The sequence below is a fragment of the Beta vulgaris genome, chromosome 1, assembly GCF_026745355.1.
Source record: "Beta vulgaris subsp. vulgaris cultivar EL10 chromosome 1, EL10.2, whole genome shotgun sequence".
NCBI classification, from domain to species: domain Eukaryota; kingdom Viridiplantae; phylum Streptophyta; class Magnoliopsida; order Caryophyllales; family Amaranthaceae; genus Beta; species Beta vulgaris.
Genome location: NC_079202.1, coordinates 8,598,097 through 8,620,738, shown reverse-complemented (window position 1 = coordinate 8,620,738; position 22,642 = coordinate 8,598,097). Strand labels below are relative to the sequence as shown.

At 36.2% G+C, this 22,642-nt stretch overlaps 1 protein-coding gene across 1 annotated transcript; it reads right to left on the bottom strand.

Moving 5' to 3' along the window:
- Positions 1–3,617: 3,617 nt before the first annotated feature.
- Positions 3,618–18,220, bottom strand: LOC104884030 (hypothetical protein). The gene is made up of 3 exons (XM_010668621.3): positions 17,905–18,220; positions 5,178–5,399; positions 3,618–5,067 (listed from the first exon to the last, which is right to left on the bottom strand). Exons 1-3 carry the CDS (start codon positions 18,095–18,097, stop codon positions 3,947–3,949), a joined length of 1,536 nt encoding a protein of 511 aa, XP_010666923.2. The 5' UTR covers positions 18,098–18,220; the 3' UTR covers positions 3,618–3,946.
- Between the last annotated feature and the right edge of the window lie 4,422 nt (positions 18,221–22,642).

The window sequence follows — 22,642 nt, the reverse complement described above, 5'->3', positions numbered from 1 at the left end:
ATGTTGTTTATCATTTCTTGCAAGAGGGTAAACTTTTCCATGACTTCATTCATGCTACCAAGGACATGTTGAAGAAAGTCCATCCCTTTATCATTTATTGCAAAAGGGCAAACTTTTGTTCCATGACTTCACTCATGCTACCAAGGACATGTTGAAGAAAGTCCATCCCTGGCGGCAGGTTAGGGTTAGACTGGACATGGGAGGCTAAGGCGCCTACTTTATGGGTGACGGGCACACTGGCAGGTTGACTCAGAGGGGGTACATTTTGGGTGAATGTGATAGAGGGAGTTCGAGGTGGTAGAGGTGGAAGAATTTCTGGGAAGGTGACACAGGTTCGATTGGGAGTGTTGGACGAGGTGGTGCATTGGGCACAGATCAAGATGATGACCTAAAGATCGGAAATGTTGAGGGGGTTTGAAAAGGGTTAGAGCCAAGCAGATGGGTTTCATCTTCGACCATTATGAAGTCACTGCCCAAAGGAATAGCAGTAGTAGTGACAGCAGGGCGTGGCACTTGAGGTGTTGATGTTGCGAGATGACTGGGGTAAACATGGGAGAACTCTGTGGTGCAGGGAGACTTCGAGGAGGGGTGATGGTATCCATATCTAGGCGAGTGGTTGCGCCTTCGATGTTACGGCGTGCCTGGTGGCGAGAAGAGGAAGTCGCCATAGAGACGTCGGATTGGACTTGGCCACGCAAGACGTCATTTTCTTTCTGGAGAATATCGATTTTTTCATTGAGGTGCTTCCAGATTTCTTCCACAAAGGAAGGGATGTTTCCAACCATGGTAATGTAGTGGATTTTTGTGATACACGAACTTCGAAAGAGCACTTTTTTAGACTGGATGCGCCAGGTGGGCGCCAAATTGTGTTGGATAAATTTCACCAAGGAGGATCAATCTATCAATAATAGTTAGGCAATCAATCTAAGAGCTTAAAAAATAAATAAGGCTTTAAATTGTATTATTGCGAGTACGCTTGACAAAGAATACACGAGTGTTGAGTAAGAGTAGTGAATGCTAGTGAGAACTGATACCTTATACTTGGCTACATCAGATCTATTTATAATAAGAAGTCTAACCAATGTTACGGTTATTGGTTGTTACAAATGACAAATCTTCCAGCTAACTATCTCCTAGACTTATGGCGAGTTTCCCTTAATTATCTCAACTGCTCCAACGGGTTATGACTTGGTTCAACACTGAATTCTGCCACGTGCTTGCTGTTCATGCAGACGAAATCAGGACATGTCCTCAGCTCTGTGGTCACATCCCTAAATTTGGTGAAGTACAAGTCAATTTTTACCGCACAACAAATATAAAACATTATGAATGACAAACCTTACGTAATCTCAATAAAAAAAAAACCATTATCTTCAATCATAACTATTATTATCTTATTCCTCAATGAAATACTCCCTCTGTTTTTTTTTATCTTTCTCACTTGGAATTTTGACACTATTCATGCATAGAGAGAATCTTCTCAAATGTTCTCAATTTATAAGAAAAAACATAGTCATGTGGGATCTTGTTTGATTCGTCTCAATTAGTACTTTATTAATATTCAATCGTTATAATTTTTACTAATATATAATGAAAGATATTTAAGTTTTAAAACGTGCATTAGAAGACGCGTACATAAAAGTAGGAATGATAAAAAAAACAGAGGGAGTACTCTCTTCTTCATCAAATAATTATCATGGTAGTTTGGATGAGCTTATTAAGAATAGATAGTAGGTGATGTAGATTTTAGGATTAGATAGGATAATCGTAAGAACAACAAAACTGATAAAGTAGAACTACGAGATAGTGGAGACATCACATCACATCACATCACATCACATGAATATGCATAGAGAAAGTATGAGAAAGATGTAGTCAGAAAATGGCTCGACATCATACAAATTGATAGGTAACTTTTCTATTTAAGGTAATAGAACAATTATAGATGTGCTGATCAAAAATAATGTACAAGACAATTACTATATAGTAGTATAAGTATGAAATAGTACAACTCTCCAATAAGCTATGCGCCAAAAACAAATGAATAATGATATTATTAATTTGAATAAAGTACATTCTTTCTTTTTACTATGCATATTGAATCTCCCACTTTCATCCCAACATTTTGAGGTGAAAAAATTAGAGAAAGATACTCCTCTATTCCTAAAATGTTTCTTTGGCAATTAGCAGTTGTTCATCATATTGTCTAGTAAACTTTAGATTAGAGGTGGTTAAAGTCATATGTAGGGTGAGCAACTGTATAGGATTCCGAAAAATATAAGGGTCCAATTTTATTGATTGTCCGCTTATAGGAATACAAAAAAAAACTAAATCTAATTACAGACTATTTATTTTCAATTTTATCAAGTGTAATGTTAGATGCAAAATTTAAAGAGATTAATTTTTATTTAGTGTTTTTTTTCTTCTCCTATTCTCCAAGAAAAACTCCATTAATAATTTTTATGTCTCTCCCTATTCACCAAAAATATTTATATCTTTATAATTTTTTTTAACGCAGAACCCCTAATTTTGTGAAACGATCCTGCTTTAAATGCTTTTTTCATCTATCTTTAACTAACTTACATTTGAGCAGTTTGCTATTTTACCGAAATTATCAATTTGGCTAGTTCATAACTTACGCTAATGGTAAATTGGTAGTGATTAGTGAATGGCTCAAATAATTTGCCTTAAGAGTAATCTCTTATATAAAGATGCATCTCCTCTAGCAACACTCATACTGACCTAACACATAAACTTCACTACATTGTGCTAATAAGATGTTCCTGTATAGTGTATTTGGAGTATTCTCCCCTAAACATATGAGAATGGACTATTTTGGTAAAATTCGTTTGGTATGCGACTCTCCTCTCTAGCTCCCTTTAATGGAGAACTAGTTATTATGCCCGGGCTAAGCCCCGGATAAGAAAAATTTTCATTTATTAATATTATAAATTAAGATGATAACACTAAATGTTATCTGGTCTAGTGGTTAAGAGTTTAGTATATGTTCCTGAGATTTCGGGATCAAAACATATACTACGCAATTTCTATTTTTTAAATTGTTGTAGATTACATGGAGTAAAACTCCCTTAGGAAGAGTGCCACGTGGCACCGTTTCTTGTTTGCGCACGCCTTTTAATATATTAGTATAGATAAGTTCCCCAAACAGCCTTTTTCCACTCTAAACAGTCGAGCGTTCTTTTTAACCTTTGCTAAACAAGTTGAAGACTCTTGCTCACTATACCAGATTGATGCAAGTACCAAAATGGGGAAACAAACAACTACGATGAGCAATTTGAAATTGAAAGATATCTAAACAAAAGAAAAGTGAAAAAGCATATACTAATCCAGACATAGAATATCAGCAGCAAAGACAATGAAATACAAAGACAGCGCCTTATCATTAGTAGATACTAGGTAGTTGCTCGAATCAGCCCTGAACTGCTTAAATTCATATGTTTCATGAGTATAACCCACCCTTATTTGATAATCCAGTATCATTCTCAGCATCTAAAGACTGGAATCGACAGTGCAAGCATCGTATATACCAACCACCCAATGACAGCTGGATCTGCACATATACTGCAGTCGTCCCTGCTTATGGAACCAATAAACCATGAAGAAACGAGAGCAATGCTTTTGTTCATGTATAAGCAAAGAGCAAGTTAGACATGAACTCCCTCCATCCCATATTTGGGTATACATTTACCAATAGATAGAGGGAGTAACAATCAACGTTGTAACAAGATTCAGAAAGCAAAAAATGCCCATTGTGTGGAACAGTCTGATCATTCTGTTCACAATTCCTCGCTCTTAAAGAATACTGAACTAATTACAAAGTACATATTCCAACATGACATTCTACTACCTCAAATCAAACATATTTCCAGTCAACTAACAAAACCGCCTATATGAGAAGCCATCAAAAAGAATACACCAATACAGTCTACAGGCTTTCCTTCAGATTCTTTTGTTTCAACTTTCTTTTCAAAACTTTATCAAGTTCACCATCTGATAAAGACAACACTTGGTTCAGTAGCAAGTTTACCCCATACTGCTTAACAAGAGCATACCTAGGCTTAATCCTCTCTTCCAAACTGTAGCCAAAGAATTGGGGAAACTTGACAAGTTCTGACCGGGGATAGTCCATGGTTAAAAAAAATTCCCATTTCGGCATCATATTTTCTTCCAAACTAAAAGTATACAACGTCCCATACCTTTGAATCATGGTTCTTAAATCCTCCAAAGTATATCCCCTCTCCATGAAAAATTCTGTCACGGGCTTTAAATTTCCCTCTATACTTAACCCAAAAGTCTGTGGTGATCTTTGCAGAACCACAGCCACATTTACACCAAGCAAAGAAAAATACTCCGCTGTTGGCCGCAAATTCTCCTCTACACTATAGCTTATAATGTTTGGACAACGTGTCAGAACTTTGCCAACATCCGGCACTGTGAGACCCATTTCGTATAGAAAATCAACTGTTGACATTAACTTCTGCCTGCTGTAAGTAAGGAGGGGGGGAAAGCGGTATATCACTTTTGCCCATTTTTCCTTGTCCAGACCCAAGCTCTCCAAGAACTTCATGGTAGGTATTAGGTTTTCAGAAAGACTGATTCCACATAATTGCGGTCGCTTACGAAGAATGATAGGAAGTTCTGATTTCGGAATTCCAAGTTCAAGAAGAAACTCAACCACAGGCCTGATTTTTCCTTCCAAACTGTAGTAGGCAAAAGCTGGGAACTTCCGAGTAACCTGCTGGATGTCCTCGAGTTCCATTCCAAGATCAATCAGATAAAGAACATGCTGGGGAAGCTGATCTGTTGGGACAGATCCACTAACCCGAGCCATAGCCTTAAGCTTTCGAGATTTGACAGTTAAATCAGGCAGCTTTTTAGAATCTATAATCACATTAGGAGACACAACTTCTGCTGCTACTTTTTCTTTAACAGGCATATTTGGAAACTCTTCTACTACATCAACGAGATTACTTCCATGCTCTTGTAGCAGGTTTTCAAGGTAAGGAATAAGAGCATCTCTTATTTCCAGGGTTGTCAGCTCTCTACCTGCAAGGTATACAAAAACAAGTAAACCTTTTTTATCAGGCAACTGCCTCATAGATATAACGAAGAAGTGGATTTGACCTATAGATGTGGTAGTTTCACTGAAGGCAAACCTACGAGATACCGAGATTTATGGATGGAGTGAAGCTGGGACACGAGGTGATCAATAAAAAGATCTGACTTGTTTATGGTTCGTGATGCAGCTGCACTTCCCAATCCTTGTTTTTTCAGGAATAATGTCAAAACAGCCTTGGCTTCTTCCTTCTCCGAGGCTAATAAAGTCAGGGGGACTCCTCTTATACTCATAGCATTTTCTGTCCGTGTCACAGCTAATTCTGGATCAACATGACAATAAAAAGTTAATTGTCTATCACACTTTGCTTGACAACAAACTACTAAATTTCAGGCAAGGGGGCACCAAACACTCATTGACACTTTACGACCCACAGCATCTTTCAGAAAGCTCTCAAGAAGTCCTACCCTGATAAGCCATCATAACATTTTTCAAACTTAAAACATTACTCTATGTCATAACATTAGTACTGGATGTTTAAAGAAAAACATCAATGGTTTTGAATGGCGCTCAATAGTACATTGATCTTCAGTTGCATGTTAGCAATGATGAATGAAAATAATTTGAGTTTGTGGGAAAGTCCCCGTGATTTATCAATTAGCTAGCTAATGGGGCCAGACCTTTCCCACTGTGGAATACCACTGTTGATCCTCAACCTAGCAACTCCGCCCACCCACACCACCAACCCCCTTAAATTCTCATTGCTGGACCTAGCTGCATCCCCAATTATCTTCTCAGATCATTAATTTCTCTTGAAACTTGCCTGGCTAAGTAGCCTAAACACTAAATTTGAGTCACCCACCATTAACTATTGCAAAACCATGAAATCAGATTGAACCTCGGACCTAATTTAAAAATTTTGCAGATGTGAAACCCTAACCCTTCAAACTAATTCTCGAATCTTCAACCTTTTACCCTATTTATTTGGAAAAATTATTTGTAATAAGTTAACCTTTGCGCGTTTTTCATAAAATAAGTCAACCTTTCGATAAACTATGAATAAGTTAACCTTGTATCTAGTTTTGCTATAAATGAGTTAAATCACAATGTCATTCTACTAAAATGTGACACGTATCATAATTTCAACGTCATTAACTCGTTTACCGCAAAGTAGATACAAGGTTAACTTATTCTAAGATAATCAAAATATTGACTTATTTTGAGAAGATCAACCAAAGGTTGACTTATTAAAAACAATTATTCCTATTTATTTTTATTGCATAAGCGTAACCCTAGATCAACCAGAAAGTCCTTTTCAAAATCAAAAGCAGCAGATTGATCTGCCTTTATCTAGAAGAAAACCTACGCTACAATGTGACTACTCCTCATCTTAGGATGGAAATATAATCAATTCACATCAAAAAGAACAATGAAACTCTCTATATCAAAGTTTGCAAAGCCTCTCATTTTCTAGACCAGCTCAGCAAAATAAAAATAATTTTTTTCCAGCAATAACATGTCATTAATTTCTTGGTTCAAAAATATTGACTCTTGATTTACGCCTGCATCGCAGGCATACCTTGACTCTAATTCACATGATCTGCACGCAGCACAGACACACAGTAAAGTCACTACCACATGAAGATTTATGCCTGCATTATGCACATATCTTGACTCTTGATTCACATGATTCAACAGCTATATTTTGTAGTTCACACAATAAAGATGGTTCTCATTATAAGGGTGGTTCTCACAAAACCTAATACCACCACACACGAGTGCGCATACACACACGCACACATGCAAACACATATGGAGTGGGTAAATCAGAAAGAAAGAAAAAGTTGGAGACTCTTTTCCCCTTTGCTTCTAATTTTCAGACTCAAGTACATCCATTCCCAAGGTGGACAAAAAGGCATCCCAAGTGACAACTACACCCGTACACTCAATATATACCCGGTTTTCAAGAAGACATGGTGAATATGAAAGTTAGCTAGAGAAAAAATAGTTACAAGAAATTATAACCACATGTGCCTTTCATATTTAATTTTACTCCCACATATAATTTTTTGTTTTGAAATTAACAATCACGAGGGTTGAGCAAATCACGTTCAGCTAAGTCGTTTAATACAACTAATTCCATGTATCTTATTTGTTAGGGTAAGTCCATGTATCTTTAGCAATAAACCAATTTTTAAGTTTCAAAATAGATACCAAAGAGATGCAACTTCCTCATGAATTTATCATGAATTGGTTAAAAAGAAAAGGTTTGGAGAATTTTGAACACTTCTGATATAATCCGAAATCTACATTGGCAAAAAGGTGAGGAGTAGAGTGCAAAAGCTAGCCGCGTGTTCACTTAGCCTAGTGACTGATCGACCACCCCCATCATGGAGCAACGTTACACACATCACAAGTATCTGTGTTGGTGAGCTCAAGCATGGAGCATGTGTTATGTTCTAGAAATTTCTTCCAATGATTCCTATTTCAGAGATTCTAGAGCTGAATGAGGCTATCTACTTTTTTTGCTGTTAGTTGCATGGCACCAAGTGAATGTGTTTCAAAAGATTTCTCTTTGTGTCTTATGTTTCCTAAACTAGAGATTGTTCTATAATTGTGTGGTTGGGCATAAAATATCGGTCCTTCAAGAAGAATTTAGTGCATTTGTGGTGTAATAAGAAACAAGTTTGTACCCTAAATTGAGTATAAATAAAGTGTTGTACTCTTTCCCATAATATCACGTAGAATTTCCCTAATTTGCAATACTATTTCTTCACTGGGTAAGATCATGACAGACTCGAATGAGACCTATGTCAGTCTAGCTGCGGTAGAACCATAGAGAAAGTAAACTTATCATGCAAGCACAGTGTAAGAACCTTCCGCAACAAGCCCTTCACGAGAGTTAGGGATATGAAGAACCAGCAAAGATGGAGGATAATGAGAGGGACAATATGAAAATATATTATTTTAGTGTGATTCTTTTGTCTCTAATCTTGCAAGATCAAGTACCTTATGCTCCAATTCAACCTCTAAAATCCTCAAGTGATGTGGATGAAAATGAATAAAAAATAATTAATTATTGAAGTTGATCACTAGCACATTATTCTTTGAAGAAAATCTATTGAACTTCAAGATGGAAGAAGAGCAAAATTTGCAAGGAAACATTTACAACATTAATAATTTGATTATGTTGTTAAATTTAAAGGATCGAAGGTAAGGCGATGATGCTAATGGCTTCACTAATAAGAAGTATTATAATATTGATACGAGTAGTTTGCTCATCGACACTTCCTTGACTTTACATGAGATTCTGACTATGTTGTTAGAAAATGAGAGTTTGAATTTGCTTCAGCATTGCATAGTACAGACGTGACCCTCATTATTTGATAAAAGCACTTAAGAAACAAGTATAGAGCTAAGTAACAAGGTAAGAGGTTATGTTTGATCAATGAAAGGCTGCAACACAAATCATTTTCACTACACACAGATAGAAAGAACATCCTCCCTTGAGAATTTAATGGACGACATAAAAATCACGAAGGAAAAGAAAAGCAAACAGCATCAATGACATGAGATAATTGAATTTAAAGAAGCAATGCTTTTCTTGGTGACAGATAAAACGTTTTCTCTGTTGAAATAGCTTCACCGTCCACTCTCTCTCCTCTTTGGTAAAAACTTGTTACTACCTATTTAATGCTTGGGTAAAAATTTCAATCCACCTATTACCACCCCCGTAAACATAGCCCTATGACTTTAACAATAAGAGTTTAGTGTGTGAAAGTTGTAAGACGAATAGCAACATTCTCTAGTATAAATAGCATTGGTATTTGCTTGTGGTAAGTGTGCCCAGCCTTGTGAAGTAGTAGTACTAAGTAGTAGTATTATCACGAGATTTGTTTGTACGGGGAGAGAAATTGTTAAAGAGTGACATTATCAATTTTATGTAAGAGCGTTATATCACTAAATAATATAAGTGCGATTAGTGTTTAGATGTGAGCAACACTTTAATTCTTATATCTATTTATTTATTGTTAATCTTTCCACATAATTACCCCAGACTATCTTGTTGTTGGTATTAAGAGTCATTCGTTCCTTTAAATTTTTCGGGAACATTTTTTGGCAAAATTATTGGTCGAGGACCGATATATCGCAGAGCTATCTTAACGGTCGAGGACCATATTGCGAGGTGACTTTCCATTAGTGCACATTTCGGGACTATGAAGCTTGTTGGTCAAGGACCAAGCTTACTTGTGTATTGCCGGACAACACTAAGTCACAAATGAAGGATATTGCTAGTTCATCTAATAATATAGAGAAACTCAACAATGGAAATCACATTATGTGGAGCACACATATGCAATTCTATTCGTTGAGACAAGATATTTGGGGTATAGTTGATGGTAGCGAAGTTATAATACCAACCGATCCAGAAGAGTTAAAGAAGTAGAAGATTAGGGTCGGAAGAGCAATGTACGTGCTAGCGGCAACCGTTGAGGACGAGTTCATATACCGCATCAGAAGCGTGGGAGACCCTTCTAGCTTTGTTCGCTAAGAAGAACAATGCTCAACTTCACCTTCTCTGAGAATGAGTTGTTGTCTATCTAGCAGCATATGACGTTGAATCAGTATTTCAACAAAGTCAAAACTTTGTCACAAAGTTAGATCCTGAAAATCCCATCACAAAGACGAGGATGCGCATGATTATTGTCCACGCCTTAAAGCCTGGATATAATAGTCTTGTCACGGCAATCCGAGGTTGAGCTACACAACCATCTCTAATAGAGTTTAAGGATGTGTTAGCAGAGAAACCAGGAGGCTCTAGAAAATCAGAGGTCTGGAGGTGATCGTGCAAGTCAAACTGAAAGTTAGGGGGGTTCAGAAAAGGACAACATAGAGGAGGCTTTTATCCATGGGGAGCTCGACAAGATCGACAACAAGACAAGAAAGATGAGAAAAATCAAACACAACGAGCTGTTGTGTGTTATAGTTGCAAGAAGAAGGGACACTATGCTCGAGGTTGTTAGTCTAAACTAACAGAAGGGAATGCTACAACTTCGGCGGAACATGGAAGCCAGAGTAAAGTCGAGTGGGACGTACAAGCATCCTACGCAATTGAAGAGGAGTATGGGTGCATTCTCTTCACCTTAGTAAATTAAGTTTCAGGTGCAATAAGTTCACTTCAATTTAGATAAGTTCAGTTCAGATAAATTCAGTTTAGATCAGATAAGTTTCAATCAGATCCAATCAGAGCAATAAGTTCCAATAAGGTCCAATAAGTTCCAATGCAATAAGTTCCAATCAGGTGCAATAAGTTCCAATTAGGTACAATAAGTTCTAATCAGGTACAATAAGTTCCAATAAGGTCCAAATAGTCAATGATCAATAAACATTTGTATTATTGTCCATTATTTTATTATTCATATCATTATTAGCTGATTATGTTATTATTAAAATTATAATTAAAGTACCACAATGATTATATTGTATTATACTTGTATTATTGTCTATTATTTTATTAAATGTTTGTATTATTGTCTATTATTTTATTATTTATATTACTATTAGTTGATTATGTTATTATTGAAAAAATTAATGAAAGTACTACAATGTATAGCTCTTCATAGTCTTCATGATGAATTTTTTCGGATATAACAAGTGAGAGATGAAAATGGAGTGAAAAATAAGGAGTTAATGAATTCTACTACCTTAAGTAAATGAAAAAGGAGTGAGAGTTAAAGAGTTCTACTACTTTAGTCATAAAACTGAAGTGGAGCTAGAGATAAATTTTTCCATATGAGGCAATTTCTCATTTGTTAGCAATAAATGTTAACCAACTTTTGGTTTTCTACTAGTGTTTTATGAAATCAAAACAAGACTATTAGATATATTAGTGATGAAAGTTGTGTATAGGCAAGTATATAAATAGTATATTTTTTTTTGTTAAATTGTTTATCATAAGAGATAATCAATAATAATTATTTTTTTAAAGGGCGATTTTTAATAATCATTATTTCATAATAAATTTTGAGAGGCAATATTTACGTTTGGGGTAATATTTATGTTATTACTCATCAATTTTCTTGTCTAATAAGGTCAAATAAGTTCCAATTAGGTCTAATAAGTTTCAATCAGGTCCAATAAGGTCTAATAATTTTCAATCAGGTCTAATAAGTTCCAATCAGGTCAATAAATTCCAATCAGATCCAATAAGTTCCAATCAGGTTCAATCAGGTCCGATAAGTTGAATCAGGTTCAATTAGGTCTTATAAGTTCAGTTTAGTTCAAGTCTAATATGTTCACTTCAGATAAGTTTCATGTGAAAAGAACGCACCCTATATCTTCGACATGGAGGTAGTGTCGCCAAACAGCAAATAACCAGAGGAAGCTGCATTTGTCGTAGTCAACGACAAGGTGATCAATTATAAAGATAATTGGATCATCAATTTTGGTCGCTCCAATCACATGGCTGGAAACAAAGAGAAATTTCATGTCTGAGTACAAGCGTGGTCAAGTTATGATAATTGCAAACAACTCACTCACAATTGCCAATAACCCATATTAGCAAGGCAGTAGTGATTCCAAGATTTAGTAACAAGCAAGTTGGATAATGCCTACCATGTTCCATGTATGACAAAGAACCTGTTGTCAGTTTCGCAATTGACGGCATCCGAAAACCATGTTATTTTCGGCTCTTGTGACGTGAAGGTGTACACGACTATGGAAGGAAGTTCCTCTCCTATCTTGGAGGGACGACGTCTTAGAATCAGTCTACGTGATGTCTCTCAAACGACATATATAGACCAGACGAGGAAAAATGAGAGCTGATTTATGGCATGCACACTTAGGTCACGTGAGCTACAACAAGCTCAAGGTCATGAAGAAAAAATGGATGCTCAAAGATCCTCCTCAACTAGATGTCAAGGAATTTGTGTTGGATGTCAATTTGATAAAGCACATCAACTTTTGTATGATGATTCAAAGTTCAATTCAAAGGAACCTTTGGAGTTGGTTCGCACATATGTGTCGATCCAGTAAAACCCGGACTCGACAGTTTTTGCTTATATACCCGCGTCAGTACAACACGACAACGACTCGAGTATGAAATACGAGTCGGATCCTCCATATTGCACTCGGACAAGTCAAACCCTAATTCGAACGCGAACAGGAGAGGAGAAGAAGAGGAGAACTTACCTCACGGTCAGCAGGAGCTTCGAACTCGCCGAAGCCGCCATCAGCGCTCAGTTTCTTTCTTCTTTTTCTTCGCTTCTTTCTTCACTTCTAGGTTCCGTATCTTCTTTGTCTTCGATCTTCAATGCTTCTCTTTTTCTTTTTTCTTTTTATCCTTTGTGGCCACATGACTTTTTGTTTCTCTTTTCCTTTTTCTTTTTTCTTTTTATTTTTCCTTGTCCTCTCCTTTTCTTCTTCTATTTTGCTTTCTTTTCTTTAAACACGACTTTTAGGTGGTTATTCTTTCTAAACACCTACTTCAATTTATTGTTATATATTACAGTTTTTTCACCAAATAGCTCTGACAAATTTTTGTATTCACCAGATACCCTAACTTTTTTTCCGAATTCACCATATACTCCTGACTTTCTAAAAAGTACATTAGAATGTCCTTAATGACTAACGGCGGTTAATTAGGGTTTCTAGAGTTAATTAACGTTATTGACTAACGGAGTTAACCACCATTAATCATTAAGGGCGTCATGTATTTTTTTTAGAAAGACACAGCTATATGGTGAATTCAGAAAAAAGTTTGAGGTAGAAAAATTGTCAGCGATATTTGGTGGTTATTCTTTCTAAACAAGTACCTCAATTTATTGTTATATTATAGATATTAAATAGACAATTATAAAACTTAAAGTTAGTATTAAATACTTCCTCCGTCCCAAAATACTCTTTACACTTTCCTTTTTTATATGTCCCAAAATACTCTTTACACTTCTATTTTGGGATATGACCCACTATTATTTTAATTATTCTACCTTCTAACTATTGGCCTACACTCTCTCTCCTCCAAATAAAATAACACCACTCTTATTACCTACCAACTCTAATCATAGCCCACATCTCTCTCCTCATAATAAAATAATAACATTTTTACTAACTACTAACTCCTATCACATCTACTTTTCAATAAAATAACAATTGATAACCAAACAACAACTTATCATCTAAAACTACGTGTCTTGATAAGTGTCAAGAGTATTGTGGGGAGGGAATATTATATTATAAAATATTAATTTTCCCATACCCGTATTTGGTCCAAATCTCAAAAAAAGTCCTTGTATCCTAATTTTGTGGAAGTGTGGTACCAGACACTCGTATCGACACCCATACCCGACACTCCTCAGTCCTAACCGAGTCAAGGTAACATCGAGGAAAACAACATTCAATGAGTGGCTTACGCTACATGATCACCTTTATTGACGATGTTTCAAAATATGTCGGGTCAATTTCATAAAGAGAAATCTAAAGCATTTGACAAGTTTAAACTGTTTAAGGAAACACTAGAAAAATAGTTGGTGGCAAAATTCGTTGTCTACATACCGACAAATGGAGGAGAGCTTACATCCATAGAATTCTCGCAATACTTGCAAGATCAGGCGCTAGTTCACTTGTTCAAAAAGAAAGAATCGACACCTTGCTCAGACATGCACGAGTATGTTGCACGCCAAGAACGTACCACCACGTCCTTCGGTTGAGTGTATGAAAACAGCAGCACATGTGACACATCGATTACCTAATACGAGACTGGATTTTGTCTCACCATTTGAGAAGCTAAGGAAGATGAAAGCCAACACTTCGAGTTTCGGATGTGTTTATTACGTCTTTGTTCCTATACATACACGTAGCAAGTTTGATAAAGTTATTCGTTGTATCTTTGTAGGTAATGATGATCTGAGAAAAGGTTGGAGGTGTTGTTATCCAACAAAATGTCACGTGTCACGAAATGTGGTGTTTGATGAAGCATCATCTTCATGGTCACCACAAGGAGATCGAGGAAAAGCTTCAAGAAAAAATGGACGAGAAATGAGAAGGTCAGTCTAGTCAAGATGGTGGTAGTCCATGGTAAATAGGAGCGTATCAAAGAAATCCATGGCAAATAGGAGCGTATCATCAGGGCGGATCTAGAATTTTGGATTTGGGGGGTCCTAACTCCTAACTAAACCAAGTACATAGACAATGATCAAAATACACAAATGACAAGTTCAGTTTTAACTATAAGAAAACTACATTATATTATTTGAGTAATTTATTAGATGTACCTTCATTATATCGATATTTTAATGTTATCTTTATTTTTTGCAAATTCAACATATTGACCTTTACACTTGTTAACAGAAGCGAATCTTACCTTTAATATCTTTCATTATTTGTTCCTAAAGTTTTCAAGAAGTTCATTGAAAATAATTTAGTAAATGTACATAGAGACAAATCCAAAATTTTACATAGTAAAATTAATTTTTAAATATTTGTAAATAAATTTTCGTCATACTTAATATACCAATAGTGTACATGTCAAATTGTTGAATTTATTTGAAAACAGAAGGAGAATAATCATTATATCACAAAAAAAAAATGGTTAAGACTAGAGTTAAAATTAAAAGAAATGGGTACTTTTCAAAAGAATGAAATAAAAATCCAAAATAGAAAAGAAAAAATGGTAAAGGAGGAGAAAGAGCAGGGACTAAAAAGAAAAATAAAAAAAATCATCAAGCAAAAGAAAGATAAAAAAAGGATTTGGTATTAGGTGTTGAAGCATCGAACTCGCGTCTTAGGTACAAGAACGCAATACGTTGTGATAGTCTCTACCATTGGAGTAAGGCTGCTTTGAATTAATTTATTGCGCGCGTATTAGTCTTATTGTATGTAAAATTGTGCCTGACGTTAAAAAAGAAAAGGAAATTAATTTTTTGGGGGGGGGGCATGTGCCACCCAGGACCCTTAGTATATCATAGAAATATCATAAAAAAAAAGCCATTTCCATAATCAATTAATACTGCAATGGTCGAAAATGTAAAAGAGCCAATAGTCATGATGAGGCAGCTCAAAGCAGAGATTGGAGAAAATCCATAGAAGAAGAAATTTAAGCTCTGCACTAGAATGAGACTTGGGAGTTAGTGCCAAATGCTCGAGACATTCAACCTATTTCTTGCAAATGGGTACACAAAGTGAAGACTAGACTCGATGGTACTATTGAAAGGTACAAGGCCAACTTGTAGCTCCAGAGTTTTCTCAACATTATAGGCTAGACTATGATGAAACATTTAGTCCGGTTTCGAAAATTACTACAATACGTTTTTACTAGAACTTGTAGTTAGTAATTCTTAGAAGTTGTGTCATATGGATGTTAAAAATGCATTTCTACATATAGTGAGTTGGATAGAGACATATACATGGAACGGCCTAAGGGGTTCGAGAGTCAGTCTTATCCACATTATGCAGGTTGAAGAAGACAATTTATGGTCTGAAGCAAGCACCACGCGCGTGGCAGATAGCGGAGTTTCTGTTACAAAGTGGTTATTCCATAGCACCAGTTGATTCGAGCTTATTTGTGAAAGGTGGAGATGGAAAGTTGACAATAGTTCTTGTATATGTTAGAAGAGATTTTGAAAAGGAGATTTGACAAACAAGAGCTAATATTTCAGTACGATTCCAAATGAAGCAGCTTTAAGAATTAAAACATTTTTAAAGCAAAGCGATGTTCAGTCCAACGCAAAAATTCTAAAAAGATGTGACCATGTACCCACATTTGGTGGGAAGTCTTATCTATCTCACGTTAACTAGACCAGATATTGCATATGCGGTGATTGTGATTAGTCGATTTATGCAAAAACTGGTGTTTGACAGTACAAATATTGAGGTACGTGAAAGTCATATTGACTATGGTATCTTGTACAGCAATGATAAAGAGTTTGAAGTTGGCAATCGCTCGTGATCTTGACACACGTCGGTCAACCAATGGTTATGTATTTAATCTGGGTTTTGGAGCAGTCTCTTGGTGTAGTAAAAGACACCCAACACTCACTGTCACTGTCAAGTACAGAAGCAGAATATCGAGTAGCGGCTATGGCAACAGACGATTGTGTGCGTTTGAAGCAATTACTCAAGAAACCGCATCAGCCAATTGATCTGGGAATCAAGTTACGCTCTGATAATCAATCTACGATACGTTTAGCAAAAAATCTTGTTTTTCACGTAAGGACAAAAATGTGGAGGTACATTATCATTTTGTTTCTACGGAGTGACAATGAACTTCAACAGGATAAATTCACAAAGGATCTTGGAGGACCGATGTTCGAAAAGTTTCGGAAACAACTTGGTATGACCTCTAGACTAACTTTAAGAGAGAGTAGACGTTGAGGGGAGTGTTGAAATAGCTCCACCGTCCACTCTCTCTCCTCTTTGGTAAAAACTTGTTGCTGCCGATTTAATGCTTGGGGAAAATTTTCAATCCACCTATTACCACTCCTATAAACATAGCCCTATGACTTTGACAATAAGAGTCTTGGTGTGTGAAAGCTCTAAGATGAATAGCAACATTCTCTAGTATAAATAGCATTGGTATTTGCTTGTGGCAAGTGTTCCTAGCCTTGTGAAGTAGTAGTACTAAGTAGTAGTATTATTACAAGAGTTGTTTGTAACTGAAGAGATATTGTTAAAGAGTGAGTTTATCAATTTCATGTAAGAGTGTTATATCACTAAATAATATAAGTGTGTTTAGTATTCAGATGTGAGCAACACTTTAGTTCTTATATCCACTTATTTATGGTTAATCTTTCCACATAATTACCCCAAAATATCCTACATCTCAACCTGACAAAAACTGAAGATGAGAAAGTCAGCGACCGTGCCTAACAATGAAAGAAATAATAAGAGACATTGGTGAGACAAAGTGTCAAGTTCCACATAGCCACGCTGAGCCCTAACCAACGTAAGGCATGTTCTAAAACTAAAGAAGAATTTTTGGTTAAAAATTACTAATCAATAGACTACAAGTCTTAAGCATAAATCAATGACTTTCACCAAGGCTATTTTAGTGGTTTCAAGACATGCTAGGAATAAGTGTGATTTTTATACATGAGAATATGAGATGAAACATTTGTGGCAATGAGGCTTTAGATAGTGTCGCTAACGAATGCCTTGTAAAGCGTGTAAATACGCAAAGAATTAGGCACATGGTAAAGGTTATTAGGTATAATCTAATAATCATGTTGACTATGAAGTCTAGTTAGCAAAATGTACGACTGATTGTGCACCTAAGCACAGACGTGTATTTGATGGACTGCAACACCAGTCACCATAAGGTAATGTCAAAGCCCATGCCTAGAGAGTGTGTCTTGTTCATTCATACAGGAAACTCGTAGCAGAAATTTTTACAGCACTTTAGTCAGAAAACATAACAAGAATATCATCTAATTTCCTGATTGATGATAACTTGGACGAAAATCGTTAATAAGAAGTAGTTGAATAATGTTTCCTAAGCATTTCAGGTTCCAAACACTGTGATTTGTAAATGCATTTGGACTCTTAGTCTTATCTGCTGTATAATTAAGAGTTTCATTCCTACTCTGATACTGTGAATAATTCCTCTAATTCCTAACATCTTATTCGTCACAAAAAAAAAATCCAACTAAAACACCCATTTCCCATAACTTTGCATTAAGATCATACTCCCGGTTTACCGTATAAGCTTTGCCGGAAACCTTGTAACCTACATAGTTCACCATTTGGTGCAAGCTTGGATATATGATGCCAAAATCAACAACATCAATTGGTGTTACTAAAACAATAATCGGCTATATAGAGAATGGTTTTACCTTGAGCAAGAGGAGCAGCGCTATGGTGTCGCCGCGAAGGGTTGACGGCGGCGGAGATACGCAACGCAAAGATGTGGCGCGCAACAAAGAGAGCAGGTGGGCCCTGGTGTTGGCCGAGAAACACTGTCATGTGGGTGTTGCTCAAAATGGCACGGCGAGCAACCACTAGTAACGAGCCAGGGCTAGTTGCCATCTGCGACGCACTGACTGAGGAAGTGGAGAGACAAGACTACAAGAGTAAGGAGTTTGGTTGAATTTTTATGATTTCTGAGATTCTTATGTGGGTTTCAGTCTTTCAGATGTGGATGTGAGCCTGTGAGGGTCCTGAGCTAAGGAGCTGTTGGCCTGTTATTGATTTCCAACAAGGGTGAATTGGTCATTTCATACATTAAAAACATATGCCAAAGTCCAAACTGAGAGTTCCAAACGCGCGTGTGTGAGAAGAGAGAGAAAATCATGAGTAGTAGCAATTAGGGATGGCAATGGGGCAGGTCAAGTAGGAGACCCGCCCCATCCCCGCCTAATTGGGGCGGGGATGGGTCTAGGTTTGGCGGGGATGGGGCGAGAATGGGGATTAATATTGTACCCGCAATGGGTGGTGGAGCGGGGGTGGATTTTATGTTATACCCGTCCCATCCTCGCCCGCCCCGCCCCACCCCCGCCCTGTATATTTATTATTAAAATTCTATTTATATACATATATTACTAACTTATTTGAAGACACTTTTGAAATGTAATAAAACATTTGCCTTTGTTAATGTATTTTAACTTATCTTTTACTATATTATATTCTGATTTTGTGAAATAGACAACTATAATGGGCGTATGGCAGATTTTTTGGTGGATTTTTTGCTGGGATGAAGTGAATATCACGCGGGTGCGGGGGTGGGTCTAGAATTTCCCACTGCAATGGATGGTGGGGCGGGGATGGGGATGAGAATTTAATGCGGGTGCGAGTGTGGGGTACCATCCTCCGCACCCGCCCCGCCCAATTGCCATCCCTAGTAGCAATCTCGAATTAAGCTAAAATTGAAAACTTAAAATGCGAACTCGAAACTTGAATTCAAATCAAGGCTGAACTCAAATTTGAGTCAATCCACGTATGTAATATTCTATATTTTTAGGCATTTATTATGATTATTTTAAAACAATTTTAAATTTTATCTTGAAACGTCATTTTAAATTAATTTCAAAATCACTTTAGATGGAATCATTTGAACTTATTTATTTATTTATTTAAATAAATGTTTGATAAGTAATTTTATAAAATCCAAAATTTATTTTTGGGTAATAAAATCATAGAAGCATTATACATTTTAATATGTAATTTTTGGAATTTTTTTTAAAGATTGTTTTGAAAAATCGGTTTCTTTTAAATAAAATTGAAAACTTTAAACAATTAAAATATTTTGTTGAAACTTATTTAAAAAATCAGATTTTTATGAAATTTATATTAAGTTAGAAAGTATGGGATTTTCTTTGATTCGGGGAGATTTAACAATCTCCTTATAGTGAAGCAAAAGCTTTTGTAAGATCAATTTTTAGGGCCATGATATTTTCCCTTCTGTTAGCTTTACTATAGAGATAGACCATTCCTTTCACAATAATGATATTTTCAGTGATAGTTCTATCAAGGACAAAGCTAGATTGAAGAGGGTTAATCGTAGAGGAAAGTAATGGACGAATTCTAGACGCAATGATATTAGTAACCAGCTTCAAGATGGTGTCACATAACCTTACGGGTCTAAAGTCATTGATAGTCCGGGGAGAATCTTTTTAGGAATTAAACAAAGATAAGATTTGTTTATCTCTCACGGTCATTGATAAAACGCTGATTAATAAAGAAGTGCATAATATCTTTTAAATCTCCCCAAACGTGCTGGATGAAAACTGATTGAATTCCATTTGGACTCGAGTTTTTGATAAGGGACACGCAAAACAAGATTGAGTGAATTTCATCCAAAGAAATATGATGATTGAGAGTAATGGACTCTTGTGCCGAAAGGGGGTGATCACTAAGAAACAAATTGTGACGAGAACAAACCTCGTGTTTACTCTGAAAAATTGAAAGAAACGCAGACCTTTCCATCTCATTTAGAATAAACTCATCATGCATCCAACTCCCATCCAAATCTTGAAGGGTCGAAATCTTCCCCCTAGACTTCTTTATTTTTTCCAATATATGAAGATACTTGGTATTGTAATCACCAAATTTCCGCCATTCCACCCCAGCTTGTGGGTACAAATTCGTTTTTCAGTAGAATGGATCGATTATATTAAAGTCAACAAAAAGAAGTGATTGCTCAAATTAGCAAGAAAGGAAGAATGTCCCCGAGGAAGCGAAAGTTGAATACCATTAAGTCTAGCATAAATTTTTCTCTTTTGTGAGATTAAATTGTCAAAAGTCCTAGAATCCATCTACCCATCGAGCTTAGAAATTTAGCCTTTCCTGACACAAAATCTATAGGGGGTACAACCAATTTCTAACAAAGAAGGATTTGAAATCTAGGTGGGCTAACCAAGCTTCTTTACAACGAAAAGGAAAAGCCTTCCCAGCAGTATGATACTCAATATTGACATCTATACAAGCTACAATGGTCAGAATAAGAACAAAGAAGATTACTTACTTGAGTAGACGGAAACACCAAAATCCTATAATATTTTGCTAAATTATGATCCAATCTTTCACAAATAAGAGCATCATCTTCCCTTGCATTTGTCCAAGTATACGAGTTTCTATTTAAACCCAAATCAACTAGGCAAGTAGAGTCCATAAAGCTGTTCAGATCTTTACATTGAGAAGGTCTAAAGTTCCAATGACCTTGATATTCGATTTGATTTCGAACCTCATTGAGATCACCAAGGAGTAGCCAAGGGGTCTTATAGACACATAATCTTATCTCCTCATTTAGCACCTAATGATGAAACATACCAAAGTCCTAATTTGTTTAGTAAAAAGGAAGAGCAATCCAACAAGCTAAGCCCAAAATCGTTTTAAGAACATAAAAGTCAATTTGTTTATTCCAAGCCTAGTTTTAAAAGCCCAGTTAATGATTCATGATAATTAATCTATAGAAATATATTAAAAGGCGTGTGAAAACAAGAAACTGTGCCACGTGGCGCTCTCCCTAGGGAGTTTTAGTTCATGAAATCCATGTACAATAAAAAAATTAAGAAATTGCATAGTATAGGGTTTGATCCCAAGATCTCAAGTACATATACTAAAGTTTTAACCACTAGGCTAAGTTGTATTTAGTGTTATTATCATAAAGTATTATATTAATAAATGAAATGTTTTCTTACTCGGAGCATACCCCGGGCCTAATAACTAGTTGCATTTTTAAAGCTCGTTTTCTTAAAGCCAAATTAATTTTTCATGCTAATTAATTGTACAATTTTTTCACATGCTACCCTTTTGAATTTTTAAAATTCATGGGGTACCCCTGTACTTTCAAAATTGCACTAGGTACCCTTACTATTTAATAAAATGCTTTGAAATACCATTAATGATTAACGACATCAAGTTTGCTAGGTCTAGAGAGTTAATTCCTTTCTCTCATCTATTTCCCTTTCTTTCTCCCCTGTTTTCAGCCACCAACCCCATACCACCACCCACCACTGCACTACCCACCAGGCCACCTCACCCCACTCCTCTCGCTGCACCAGTAATTTGTGTGTTTTCTCCCAGTGTAAAGTCTTTTCCCGAGTCGGCTTCATCCATGAAAAAGTCATATATGTAAAGCCTAGGCATGGAGGTATTTGCCTCATTGACAAAGTTGGCTTCCACATCCTTTCCTTTTCTTTTGGAAGCTTGGTAGAGTTCTACTAAATGTTTGGCTGTGCGGCAAGTGCGGCCCCAATTCCCAGTCATACCACATCTGTAACATAAATATTTCCCTTTTGGGGTTTGCTTGCAATTACTGCATCCACCCTTATGTACAACATTTTCTTCTGGTGGATCATAGCTTTCTATTGCATTTATTTCATGTGAGGTTGAAGACCATGTAGGTATGATATTATGATTTTTCAATAAAAGATCATTATTTTGTTCAACCATAAGCAGCACTGAGATTAGCTCAGAGTATTTTTGGAAAGCTCTTAACCTGTATTGTTGTGCCAATATTATATTCGTAGCGTGAAAAGTGGAGAGTGTTTTATCTTTCATCTCCTCTTCAATCATGGGATGATCACAATATTTCAACAATGATACAATTCTAAACAATGTTGAATTGTAATCACTGACTGTTTTAAAATACTGGAACCTTAGTTTGGTCCAGTCAAAATGTGCCTTAGGGAGGAACACACTTTTGTGATGCCCATATCTTTCATTTAAGTTGTCCCATAATTCTTTGGGATCCTCCACAAGTAGATATTCAGTTTTCAAACTGTCATGTAAGTGATGCCTGAGAAGGACTAAGGCTTTTGCCTTTTCTTGTTCAGTTGCTATCTTAACCGATGTGGTTGATGTAGAGTGGTTGATGTAGTTGCATCATTTTGTTGGGCCGTGATACTTTGAATTGTATGTTCCAGCCAATCTCCGGGCCTTTAAATTCATTTGGGCGTCCACCTTCCATTCTAAAAAATTATGCCCAGATAGATCTAGTATGTTAATTAAATTGTCTTTTCATTAGATCTTCCATCTTTTGTTACAAGCATGTAAATATTTGAAATTAGTAAATGATAATAAATCATATATATTATCTCCCCCTGATTTTTATCATCATAAATATTATGCAAA

What these genes read in the sequence shown, in the direction of transcription:
- LOC104884030 (XM_010668621.3), bottom strand. Translation starts at nt 18,097, where the DNA reads ATGGCAACTAGCCCTGGCTCGTTACTAGTGGTTGCTCGCCGTGCCATT. An exon ending in CGCTGCTCCTCTTGCTCAAG is followed by an intron (nt 5,400 to 17,904) that starts GTAAAACCATTC and finishes ATGTTGATCCAG; the next exon opens with AATTAGCTGTGACACGGACA. An exon ending in TAAATCTCGGTATCTCGTAG is followed by an intron (nt 5,068 to 5,177) that starts GTTTGCCTTCAG and finishes TATACCTTGCAG; the next exon opens with GTAGAGAGCTGACAACCCTG.